The 13,409-nt window shown below is 37.9% G+C and overlaps 1 protein-coding gene across 1 annotated transcript in view; it reads right to left on the bottom strand.

Moving 5' to 3' along the window:
- Window positions 1-13,195, bottom strand: part of LOC132185263 (disease resistance protein RPM1-like) — a 13,935-nt gene extending 740 nt beyond the window's left edge. Inside the window, exon 1 of the mRNA XM_059599059.1 lies at window positions 10,392-13,195. Coding sequence (XP_059455042.1) covers window positions 10,392-13,195 — 2,804 coding nt within the window. The remainder of the gene's footprint in view (window positions 1-10,391) is intronic.
- Window positions 13,196-13,409: the final 214 nt, after the last annotated feature.

The raw sequence follows: 13,409 nt of genomic DNA, 5'->3' as shown, positions 1-13,409 counted from the left end.
TAAATGACAAATACAAGCAAAGCCATTGATTTTGGGCGTAAAATGAAATTTATTGTAGTAGTATTGTAGCGGGTACTGTAGCGGGTTATTGTAGCAATTACTATGGCTGGTTACTGAAGCTACAGTGCGCTCGAGTGCACACGAGCGGCAGGGACAAAAATGAGTCCGAAATTGATAAGGAAAGTTTTTCTACGTCTCCCAATTTGACTGGGAGACTAAATTATGATTTTTTTGGGATTCCTAGGGCTTCTAGGGTTCTCCCAATCCCTATAAATAGGCCTCTAAGCATTGAGAAGAAAAAAACATACGGCTTCCTAGAGCTAGAAATCATAAATTTGTCTTCGGAGCTTAGAAGATCATGAGCGGCTAAACCCCTTTGTGGGGGTGTTGATGTAACCCTATCCAAGCACAATGGTTTGATTGTATTTAATTTCTAAATTTTCAATTTATGCATGTTGATTGTATAACTATGAGAATTGCTACCTTTTGATTCTGTTCTTAATTCTTAAATACAATTGTTCTTAAATTCCAAAATCAATATTTGTGAAATTCTTCTCGTCTTAGAAAGTATTTTACTTTTGTTGATCTCAAATCATTCTTGTTTTTCATGATTATGAGAATGATGGTTATACAATGGGTTTAATTGACATATGATCAATAGGATTTGATAGGCCATGCCTAGGGAAGACAGATTGTAGTACACCCTAGTTTAGTGTAATTTAGGTCGACAGTTCGTGCCAACTGAAGATGGGTTACACTTATTTATTGATAGTATGTATCTTGTTACAGAATTTGATAATTTATACCTAGAGAAGACGGGTCGTACCACATCTTTGTGGTTAGGTGGACGATCCATGCCAACCGAAGATAGATTATGCTTATTCTTTAATAAAGTAGTTTCTTGTTTATTTATAACATGCATAGAACGAATTTTTGGGATTAATTATGATTAGCCATCGTTGTGCAGATAGAGGTGAAGTCAATACCCTACACTCTCTCTCTTATTTTAAATTTCTTTCATTTTCATGCACGTTAGTTTTAAAGAAAATCAAATCAATTTACTTTTTAATTACATTAATTTTGATCTTTCAAATTTGATAACAAAAACCCTGCAGTCCTTGAGGTTCGACACTCTCTCTATAGCCGTATCCTACAAAGAATCGTCCTATTGTGAGTGGTAATTTTATAATTGATATTGTTGGTCACAAAAATACCACATCAGCCACCTTCTCTAGGGACACTTCCTTATTAATGTCGTGCTTGGAGGTCTAACCTTCTCTAATGGGCATCCTTTTCTCTTTATGGAACTAAAACGAAGCCATTTGATAAAATAAAGCATGGACAGCAGAATTAAAAACCATAAAAAACACAACACAAATTTTGTTTACGAAGTGGAAAACCCTTTGGACCAATCAAACGTAAAAACCACTTCGGGGCAGCCAAACCTGGAAAATCACAGACGATACTAACAACCTTGGAGGTCCTCTAGACTTAGTTAGAATAACAAGCTCCTAGTTTGTCTCCATCCTGACAATCTTCTTGGGGTGCATCTCCTCACCGACCTTTCAATAGACTTCTTTCACCAAGTGACCAAATAAGAATCTTTATGTCGTGGAACAAAAACGAACAACAACTAATCAAGAGCAAAGGATAGCCGAAGCTTTATCACATCCTCTATTGAACAAAAAATTCCCAAGACATAGAGCTCAAAGAGAACTTTTGAGACTTACACATGGAAAATTCTCCCAAAAAGTCTGCAGTGAACAATGATAGAAAAATCCTTTTATAGAGAAGACATTTTACTCTTGACGTCCTAATGGGACTCATTTCAAGTTAAGACGGGAAGAAAAAAACTGTCCATATTTTCAAATCTAGAAAATTCACATCTTAATGGGAAAGGAGTGCCGTCATGACGAGAAGAACAAATGTCTCATCCCTGTTACATGTCCCGTCCTGACGCTCCATCTGACGAGACAATAGGAAGTCAAACAATGATCCTGTTACATGCCCGTCTTGACGAGGTTCCTGGCGAGGAAACAGTAGGTTCAGCTTTACTCCCGTTACATGCCCATCCTGACACAACTTCTGACAAGGAAATAGTAGCCTCCCGTTACATGCCCATCCTAACGGGCCTTCTGACGAGAAAACAGTAGCATCCCGTTACATGCCCATTCTGACGTGACTTATGATGGGAAAATAATAACTTTCAGGTTCTGTCTTGTTACATGCCCGTCCTGACGGGTTCGTGAGAAAACAGAGAGCACTTTGTTACAGCATATATTATATCTATATTGCATCGATGATAAATTGTCACCTCATAGTGCAGCATGTGCTTCACTAATTAATGACATGTATGTCATGTACATTTATACTCACTAAGTCATCGGACTTACCCTCATATTCTTTCCCTTTTTTCTCCATACGTACATGTTTGTTGTTATAGATAGTTTAGTAGAAGATGGATACTGCAAAGCATCCGGTTATTGTGGAGGACTTGATCCGGGTGACGCTTGAGGACTTATTGCAAGATTAGACGGGTGCTCATAGTAACTAGTACTTTTGAGTTGGCTGTTGACTTAAGATTTTTAACGCATGCTTCTATATTATGGTATAACCTGGATCTCTTGTAACGATGATATGTATAGTATGATTTTAGTTACTGTGATGATCATTGGTTGATGCTATGGTTGTAATGATTAATATTTATAGAATCTTAATGTTTTTGCTCTGCTGCTTAGTATCATCTTTTTTTAGGAGTAGTGATCCTTGAGTCTCGTCCCTCGCAAGATAAGGCTGGAAAACGAACCGTGAAGTTAATTACCAGTTAATTAATTTCCAGGGCGTTAGAAGAACCCTTTACAAGTGATGTATAATATACCGGCACATAAAGTAATTTACCATACCAGTAAACAAGTATCGTAACTAACATACTGGCACCCAAAGCACCATAACATATCGATACACCAAGTACTGTAATGTAATGGCCTAGCCGAACTAACCAAACTATAGTTAACTCGGAGCACCTCCCAAGTGTAATTTGCTGAGCAAATAACCCACAAGGTATCTAACTAACAATGTAGCGGGATAATCACAATTAAAAGTAGGTTGCATAACTAATAAAAAAATCCTTTATTCATTAATCATTCAGAGCGAGTACTAAAAACTTCCCAATAATAAGCTAAATTCAAAACAATTCTAAAATATCCTAAAAACTCATAACTGAAAGGAAATCTCCTAACATAAGTGTGGCATCAATAACCCAAATTGAGTCCAAACATATAAACTAAGCTAACAACGTCGATCATTTCACGACATATGTCCTCATCTCCACAGTGCCACAAGTAAAACAACCACTCCACATCTAAAGCATCAAAGATGACTCTCATGATATCCTCCATAGGTACAAGTTGTCTCCCCATGTAACACCCCCAAATTTGGCCTTGACCAATCTGGTAGGGATACTAACAATTACCCAAATTCAGCTAACTGGTAGCTAACTGGGGAACCACTCCTCTTAGCACATTCAGAGTAAATGCATAGGAAGGTGAAATAAATATAAGGCATCTAAAAATCATAATGACAACATACATTATCCTCAATCGTAGACATGGAGCTACTAATTGAAATACAAATAATCTAATCAAAGCTGATTAAACAAGGTGGGTCTCCGTCTTAACTCAATAACCTGAAGTGGCAATCTCATAACTATCTTCTCCATAGAAAGGGGTTTCCTACAAGATGTAATAACTATGTGACTTAGTAAGTAAACCTTACAGTTGGGTATGAAATGAGCTAGTCATTAATGAGCAGAAATAAACATGTAGTTTCCATAAGAATTTAAAAGAGGTGTTGTCTCAGTTAATACATCATAAAAGTATCGTTTTATTTGAAATAAGGAGGTGTACTTCAAACAGAAATTGGCTGAGAGTTTTAATTCAGAAAACTAATGTTTTATTAGGTCATAACTATCATGTATGGTCTACCCGAGATATTACCCCATCTCAACAGGATTGGCACTGTCCCTAGGGACCTGTAATATAATGTCGGTGCCTCGGCCATTATACGCTATTGTTCATATTCTAGCAACCCGATTGAGTCCGACCTTGGGTGGGTCACGCTACTAATAATGTATGTCCTATAGTGACCTGCCAATTATGGTTGCGTCGGTCACGAAACAACCATTGAATCGAAGGTCCATATAACACATCCGCACACATTTGACCACAAAATCAGGTATATATAGTAAGCCCATGACCATTATACCGCACGTATTGGTGTACCATGTCATACAATGAATCTTATTAATCTGATTATTAAAATAATTACCAAGTTATATAAAAGGGTAAACATGCTCATATCATACGTGTATTCAGTCAGCTGACATATCACACATTTTAAAGGAAAGCAGTCATAAGTGTTTACTTACCTCATACACTCGCTTGAGTCGTCCAACATTCCAAATCCTTGCTATTGGCTATCGTTATACGTAGTGCTAGAGGGTTCGCTAATGACACAAATGGTCCTAATTAAATACGCCTAGCTAAAAGATCACAAAACCCTACTTTTATGCATTCTGGGCTCTGGTTGAACGTTATGTCCAAATGGAGAACATTTGGCTAAAATAGGTAGAGAATGTTCGGGCAGATTAAAAAATGCCAAGTTTGGGCTTCTACCCTCAGCTCACCAAGTTAAAAACTACACCCTAGGTTGTAAACATGTTCATACACATTGTGAAGCATGACATACAAGAAAACCAAAGAAATAAATGAGCGTTTCTAAAACATTAGAAAACCACTCTTTCCTTTCAAGGCGAAAAATTGCACACAAGTCATGATATCTTTAAAAGCTTGAAGAAAGCAAGGATAATAGCAAGATAACATAAAAGATTTGTGAAAGTTCAAGAGTTATCTTGAAGATAGCAAAATTCCCCAAAAACCTTCTTCTTCCTCTCAAGAAACTCTCCTTTCACTTTAGGGTTAGGGTTTTTGGTGTAAGGGAAGGCTGGGGGACGAAGGGGGGTATTTATAGAAGTGATGAGGAATGCTCTCTTTTGCAGAGGTGGAGAATGGGTTAAAAATGCTTTTCATACTATCACCGACTGTTCAATACTAGGGGCGAACGTTCGATATACAATTACACAGTGGTTCTAGGGTTGCAGGTAGAACGTTCGGTCAATACATGGTAGGCCAAACTTTGGTCAATGACCATTTGCTGTGGTCCCCTGCCAAACGTTCACACTATGGACATGGTCGAACATTCGGCCAAAGAGTTTGAATTGGGTTTTTAGGGCTAATTTCAAGTGAAGGCTTGGTATATGGCACACCTTTGGGGTTTACAAAAATGATTTTCAACGCTTAAGTGTAACAGTTGATTTTGGGATAGCTAATTCTTGGTAATTTAGGGCATCACACCCTAACATCTTCGTCTAATTCCTGACTATCTGTGAAACACAATAGTGTTCCATAAGTGGAAAGAGATCAAGTGTAAGTGCACCACTTAGTGAGATAAAACAACATGAAGGCAAATTATATGATTTGTGAACGAATGATGTGGAAAAGGTTTATTCATCATTAACATGTAATATCGTGCAAGAAAATTAATATTTAGTAAGAGAATATGAAATGTAGTATAAATATATGAATATATGATAATTTTGATCATACCGTCATAGCTAAACTCCATATGGTCTATTTGGGCCCTTACCCCTACCCGATAGGGTTTGTGCGTTCTCAAAAGAACCTCTGGTACAACACCGATGCCCCGATGTGCACAAACTAGCGGTCATTATCAAATAGCCCGAGTGGTTCCGACCCTGGGCGGCCTACACTGCTAACAATGCAGTATGTCGTAACCACAATGTGAACATGGATACATGTGGTTACTCAGCTGGCCTCTTAGATCTAATGGCAAAACATAACAAAACTGGACCATAGGGCTTTACCCGTATTCTGGTAGCCCATGACATAGTGCCATATCTACTAAATCCACTTATCTTCACGATATTTTACATGCATGCATGACCAAAAATGCTTACGCAAACTTTAGCTTAGCTTGTAATCATAGTTACATCATATGCACAAATATGAGAGTTAACATGTTCATAAAATAGAGTTCGTGCAAAAAAAGTGATGCATGTTTTCTCATTCATATCAAAATAGTACGTGTTCAGTGCTAAAATATTCATATTTTCGGCCCTTAACTTACATGTTTTAATCCTTTGGCTTTAGTTAATTAGGTCATTTTAATTCATTTTTGTGTTTTCCATACTTTTGTAGGCTTTTGGAAGAAAATGAAGTAAATCATGAAGATTTGGGCTCAAAGAGAGAAGATCGGAAAAATGGGAGCCCCTGACACTGTGATCGATCACAGGTTACCTGCGATCGAGCGCAGTACCAGAGAAGACATTGCACGAAGTAGGCAACTAGCGTTTGAGAGCATAATAGAAGAGGCTCGATCGCAAACCTGCGATCGAGCACGCACGGGTTGCGATCGATCGCACCCTTGCGCAGAAGACATATCAAGTGATGGCTAGATTGTTATTCTTTCCATATTAGGGTTTTCCAACTCCCAATTGTAATAGGTTTTGAAACCCTACGAAATTCCTAGGTTTACTAGTTTGTCAAGGACTTCTAAAGCTTACAAATAGACCCTTAAGCCTCTAAAATAGGTATGCATTGTAAGGAGAAGAATTGGAGCTCTTCAAGTTCAAGTTTCGGGTTTATTCTTTTCCATTCTTTTTATTTTTATTTTATGAAGATGTTTAACATCAACTCTATGTGTAGCTAATTTATTTAGTAGGGCTAGATTGAAGCCTAGTTATGTTTTGTTAATATTCAATATTGGAGCTTTTGTGATGATCTTGTTATGGTGTCTAACTTGATTAATACCTAGTTTCATGAATCCCTCATATGTGTGTGCCTGATCAACATGTGCATGTGGTATGAACTAGTTAGTTAAATCAATTTGGATGACCGAGTCCTGGGTTTAACATAAGTAGCAAAAGATATCCACACCGGATTTTTGGGTTAATCAACATGGGGAACCGGGAGTAGACACCCATGCCCTAGGCCTCATGTCTTTGTCGATTTCCACAGTTTTACGCTTTCTTAAAGAACAACTTAGTAGGCACCCATGCTAAATCCTTTAAGAAGAAAAAGAATTACAGTAGACACTAATGCCTAATTCGTTGCTTAGGGAAATCAATAGTTTAAGGAGTAGACTCCAATGCCCTTAGGTTGACAAACATTAGATATTCATAACATGATCAAAACATTAGCATATTGATATATTAGCTAAATATAATTAGTGGTGGATATCAAAGCCCTACCTTTTTATCATTATCAATTTAAATCCAATCTCTTGTTTTATTTCACATTGGGAATTAATTTTAGACAAGATTCAGCAGTCCTCGTGGGAATCACCCCATATTTGCACACTATACTACTATGTTAACCTCTTGCACTTGCGGGTAAAATATCCAGTTATTTGCCTATTAATTTAGGTGGGTAATTGTGGAACATGTTTTTGGCGTCGTTGTAGGGGACTACGGCAAATTTTGTTTAAAATTTATTTTCCTTTAGTTGTGTTATTTTAATTTTCAATTTTCAATTTTGTTTTTGTCAAAAAAAGATTTTCTATTGATTCTTAAATTTTTCTGTTTTCTGTTTCAGGTTGCGGACTAGCATTCTGTGATTGCGATCGAGCGCAGTGCAATCAAACGCACCAACCTGCGATCGAGTGCAGTTCCAGGGAGCATCCGAACCAGCAGCACTGAAGCTGCCTAACTGAAAAAATAATTCAATTGATGCAAGGTCATCGATCTCAAGACTCAACCGTCATTCCACTCGATCCTGAAATTGAGCAAACAATTCGACAACAACCTAGAGACAAAGAAGAAGAGGAAGAAATTGAGATGGAAGATTTGCAAGAGAATCCAATTGGGCCAAGACCATTAGAGGCAAATCCACCACTGGTGCGGAGACCGATGAAGCAGGCATTCGTTCCAGCAAACCTCCAGCAACCCTCATGCGTAGCATATCAACCAGAGGTGGAAGGCAGTTATTATATTTCTCCTCAAATCCTTAATGCATTGACTCACTTCAGAGGCACAGCTACTGAGGATCCCAACTTGCATCTTAAAGAATTCTTTGATTTATGCAAGTTGCAGCATGTCCATGGCCTAACCCCAGAGAGACTCAGGTTAGTCCTCTCTTCTTTCTCTTTGAAAGATAATGCTAAACAGCGGTATAATTCTTTGCTTGCAGATTCTATCCGTACTTGGGAAGAATTAGCCACTAAGTTTCTGAAGAAGTTTTTCCCAGCTAAGAAGACAAGACAACTTAAAAGGGAACTTCAAATGCTCCAACAACGAGATGGAGATCTATTGTTCGAGGCATGGGATCACTTCAATTCATTGCTTCTAAAGTGCCCACATCAGAACTTCCCTCAAGATGATTAGGTACAAATTTTCTATGAAGGTTTAGATGATACTAACAAAGGGATGGTTGATTCAGCTTGTGGAGGAACACTAATGGAGAAAAGTAGTGAGGAAGCAATGGAGCTGTTTGGAACATTAAGTGAGCATTCCCAGCAATTCTGCTCTAGAGGAAGGAGAGGATTCAAAAGCAAGGGCATATTTGAATTAAACCTCAATGGGGGATCTCCCAATTAGATGGCCGTTGTGGAAAAGAAGTTGGACATGATTGTCAAGGCCACGACTGCTCAGAAAATCCCACCTCTGCAATAGGACACACCAATCCAAGTATGTGCTATTTGTTCCCACCTAGATCACACTACTCAGACATGTCCCTTATCTTCATTTGCAGAGCAAGAAGAGGTGAATTATGTGGGACAAAACAATTACCCCCACAAGAACAATCCATACTCCAACACTTACAATCCAGGATGGCGCAACCATCCAAATTTCTCTTGGAGTAATAATCAAGGACAGCAGAAGGGGCCCCAACATGGAAGCCAACGAACTCAAGAGTCAAAGTTGAACCAATTAGAGAATATGATACACAACTTGGTGACCTCACAACAGCAATTCACGGCTGATGAAAAACAATTCAATACAAAGACTGATCAAGCCATTCAAAGACTGGAAGTGCAAATTGGTCAGATGGCAAAGGAGCTAAGTGAGAGGAAGCAAGGAGAATTTCTAGCTCAAACAATACCTGACCCAAGGAGTCACCAGCAGCTGAAAGCAGCCACAGTTCTCAGAGGTCCTGTTCTTGCATCACCAAGGGCACTTGAGCCATAGTCTGTAGAGCTCAAGTGCAGCTCTTCACACTAGAGACATTACAGTCACAAGTAGAAGCGTTTGAGCAATCCAGAAGCTCAAACGCATCTACTCAAAATAGTGGTACTGAGGCCACTAAGGGCGGTGCATTTTTTTTCTTCTTGTTTTTCATCATATCAATTTCTTTACTTTACATGTATCTTAATTTTTCATTGCTGAACATTATGCATTCAAAAAAAAAAAAAAAAAAACTTTATGTTACTACGATCGAAATATCGCATGTCGGGTTTATATCGTATCGAGATATGGGTATAAAGATTATATATGTCAACTTCAACTGTAACTAGTTACTTTCATATTAAGTTGGTGTCGAATTCACAAGTTGTATAAAAAAAAAAATTGTACTAGTCCATAACATGGTGTGACAACATACATTAGCATGTTGAGACGGTTCAAAACTTCTTATCATTAATGTTATACTAATCAGTTTTACCATTCTTATTTAAAATAATACCCCACCGTGCATGAAATTATAATACTCTTTTCTCATTTAGCTTATTTAGCTTTTGCACAAATTGTATAGTTGTATACCCCATGTTTGACCTAGCTGTGTAGGTTGAAGATTGACTTCTTTCTATTCATTGAAGGCTTGGTGGTACACAGATTATAACTTAAAATAAAATATTTATTTCATTCATTTGGTTACTTTATTATTCGGGGGATAACTATTCATGCTGAATAGTTATTCATTTTAATGAGAAATTGATATTCCTCTCAATTTTTTATTTTATTTTTTTTTCTTTTGAAGAATTGATTTATGCTTCTAGGTTTTCGCTCAAAATTGCACAAAATTTTTATGGTCCTAGATAGAGATGGAAAATATCAAATAAATAAAAGTACAAAGAAATATAAGTAAAAAAAACAAGGAACACAATTTGAAGTGTAAAAGGTTGTGGTAACATTTCAAACTGTAGCCTAGGTTGGACCTCACCAGCCAATGCAAGTATGTCTTATACAGCCACATAATGTAAAGAATTTTATCATTACATATAACATAACTTTAAAAAAAAGACATGGAAATCCTATGGCCTAGAGGCGCATACCTTGTTTATTACTCAACTACATCACAGTTTGATTCTCCAAGACTTACCTTTGCAGACGCTCCAATAAGTTTGAGTCACCGAGTTGGTATATTTGATATCGTTCTCCTTTAATCCTATACATGAGACGGATAGTAGTTACCTTCTTAACTTTCCAATAATCGTCGCCTCCATCTGGCTGCATACGTAGCACAAATTCCTTATGCATTTCATAGAAGTCAAGAATCTTTAGACTTTTTAGGTCATGGATTCCAGCGGGTACCTCTTTCATTCGCGGGCATGGCCCAATATCTAGTTGCTCAAGACTGGGCAATGATCCTCTGTCTATTTCCACCATCTTTAATGTTTTCAACTCTCTGAGTGTGAGCCTCTTCAGTTTTCGAAAACCGCCTTCCTCAAAATGCAACTGCTCTCCATTATACAAATGATTAAGGCAAAGAGTAGTTAGCTTAGGCAAAGCCTGGACACATGGTAGTGGATCTACCTCTAACGATGAGAAACGTATGATTAGTGTAACCAGATTCTGAAGCTCTGAAATCCAGTTGGGCAACTTCTCCAATCGACCCCATAGAGAGATATGCTCTAGAAATGGAGGTGGAGATGAAATTGATTGTAAGTCTATAATCTCATCTTCCTTAATTGAGCCAACAGCCAAAAATCTAAGGTGTACCATACATTGAATGGAGGTACAAAGAGCCCTCCTACGTTCTGCAGTCATATTTGAAATAGATAACATCTTCAACTGACTCAACTTATTGAGCTCTTCAAATAAAACAACCCCATGATGATTTGCATCAATCATTGTTAGTGTCTGCAAGTCCTTTAAACATCCAACCCTTTCATGTACTTTTACTCCTCGTGCTGAATGAAAGGTACTTTTAATTTCAAAGTCATGAGAATGAGCCAAAATATGTCTTAGCTTATCAAGCCTGAATATCTCAATTGGTAGCTCATGCACTGCGGTTTCGGCGACATTTAGTGTCTGTAGGTTTTGTAGCCTACCCACTGACTTTGGAAGTATCTTCACTTTTGTTCTACACAAACTTAAGAACTTCAAATGGAATAAGTTGCCCACTTCTTGAGGAAGATAATCAATAGGAGCATCTTCAAAATCTAACACTTTCAAAAGCTTGAACTTTTTAAACAATTTAGCAATGAAAGACCTCGGCATTTCATTAATGTTGAAGAGAAAAACAGAACGAACCCGAGAGTACTCACTTGTCTCAAAAACATCTTCTCTGGCATTGTGGATTGATAGGCAACGACTTTTTCCATGGAAAGTGGTGTCGAGTGCTTCCAGAACTTGAGAGAAATTCAACTCTCTAGCCTTCGATAATATGGTTTCATGCAGCAGATCATGAATTCTGTATTTTTTGAATATCTCATGATCAAGTTCCCCAAATGAAACTTGAACCAAGTTTCTTTGGATGAGCTCCATTAAGTATTCTTTTGCTACCTCTTCCAATGGTGTTCCCTTTTTTTCTTTTATAAAGCCCTCAGCTACCCATAGCCAAAGTAATCTTTCACCCGTTATTGAGTAGTTCTTTGGAAAAATGCCGAAGTACAAGTAGCAAGGCTTTAGGTAGCACGGAAGATCATGATAACTAAGAGAGAGAATTTTTGTAATACTTGTAAGGTGGGGATTACATTCTAGCTCAGAACTGAGGCTATCATGCAACCTTTTCCATTCAAATGGCACCTTTTCCTTTGTTGAGAGAAGACCACCTATGGCAACAATTGGAAGTGCCAGGCCTTCACATTTTTTGACAATGTCCATCGATAGTTTCACCAACTCTTTGGGACAACACCTTTGAAACTCGGAATGGAACGCCTTTCTACAAAACAATTCCCAAGCCATGTCCTGAGACAGAGGTTGTAGCTTGTGGACCTGATCGGATAAAGATTCTTTACAAGATAGACCAATGAGATCACTGCGTGTCGTGATAATAATCCTGCTTCCTCTGTCATTGCATGGTAAGGCATGTTTCACAATTTCCCAAAACTCTGTCTTCCAGACATCATCAAAAACCACAACATACCTCTTTTGTTGTAAACATTTCCTCAGCTGGCTAATTAGTGTGATCTCGTCTATTATGTCTATTTGCCTTGGAGCTATTGTATTTTTGTGGTAGGTTTTCTCTATCATGGACATGAGTATCTTCTGCACATTGTATGATTGAGACACAGTGATCCAAACACGATAGTCAAAATGTCCTTTCACTGATTCATTCTCGTATACTTTCTTAGCAAGAGTTGTTTTGCCAATTCCGCCCATGCCTACCACTGACATCACAAAGCGTTTAGATGCTTCCCCCACCAACCAGCTTATGAGTTCATCCCTCGTAGACTCAATCCCCACAACTTCATCTTCCTCAATGAAAAGTGACCCCACTCTAGGGTCATGCCATGTAACATTGGATTCACGGCTACTTGATCCATGCTCTACGAAACGAAAACCATATCTTTCACTTCTTTCTTTGATTTCATGGACTGATATTTTAATATTGTGAATCTTGGTAGCTATGTCATGACATGGTTTTAGTTTTTTGAATATGTGGCCAATTTTATAGAGGAAACCAATAAGACTTTGCTGATGACGATGTTGTGCCATGTGAAGAACATATTCATCTATTACATCTTCTATATGATAGGCTACTTCTCTCACTTGTTTCACCCATATTTTTACGCTATCTTGGAGGTCTCCTTTATCTTCATCTTTGAGGAAACACTGGATGCTCTCAAGTTCATCTCTAATGTCCACAACATCTCGGTGGACACCCCTTAGCAATTTTGATTCATGAGCGATCAACTGAACCAACTCATTGATGACAAGGGTCACAATGGTTTCTGTCATGCTTTCCTCTCTGATCTTCACCTAGTGAATGATATTGTCACGGTTAGAAAAGAATTTAGGCTAACTGACACATCCCAAGGGCATAGCAGGACATGACACTTACTAAGACCTGTTTTTGTTTTTTTATAAGAAATCAAAATATCATTAAAAAGTGAAAGCGTAACTCAGACATGTAGGAATTATACAAGAGAAACACCAAGCTAAAATGAGAAGA

The sequence above is a fragment of the Corylus avellana genome, chromosome ca6 (assembly GCF_901000735.1).
Source record: "Corylus avellana chromosome ca6, CavTom2PMs-1.0".
Taxonomy (NCBI): Eukaryota; Viridiplantae; Streptophyta; class Magnoliopsida; order Fagales; family Betulaceae; genus Corylus; species Corylus avellana.
This window is presented reverse-complemented; position numbering and strand designations above follow the sequence as displayed.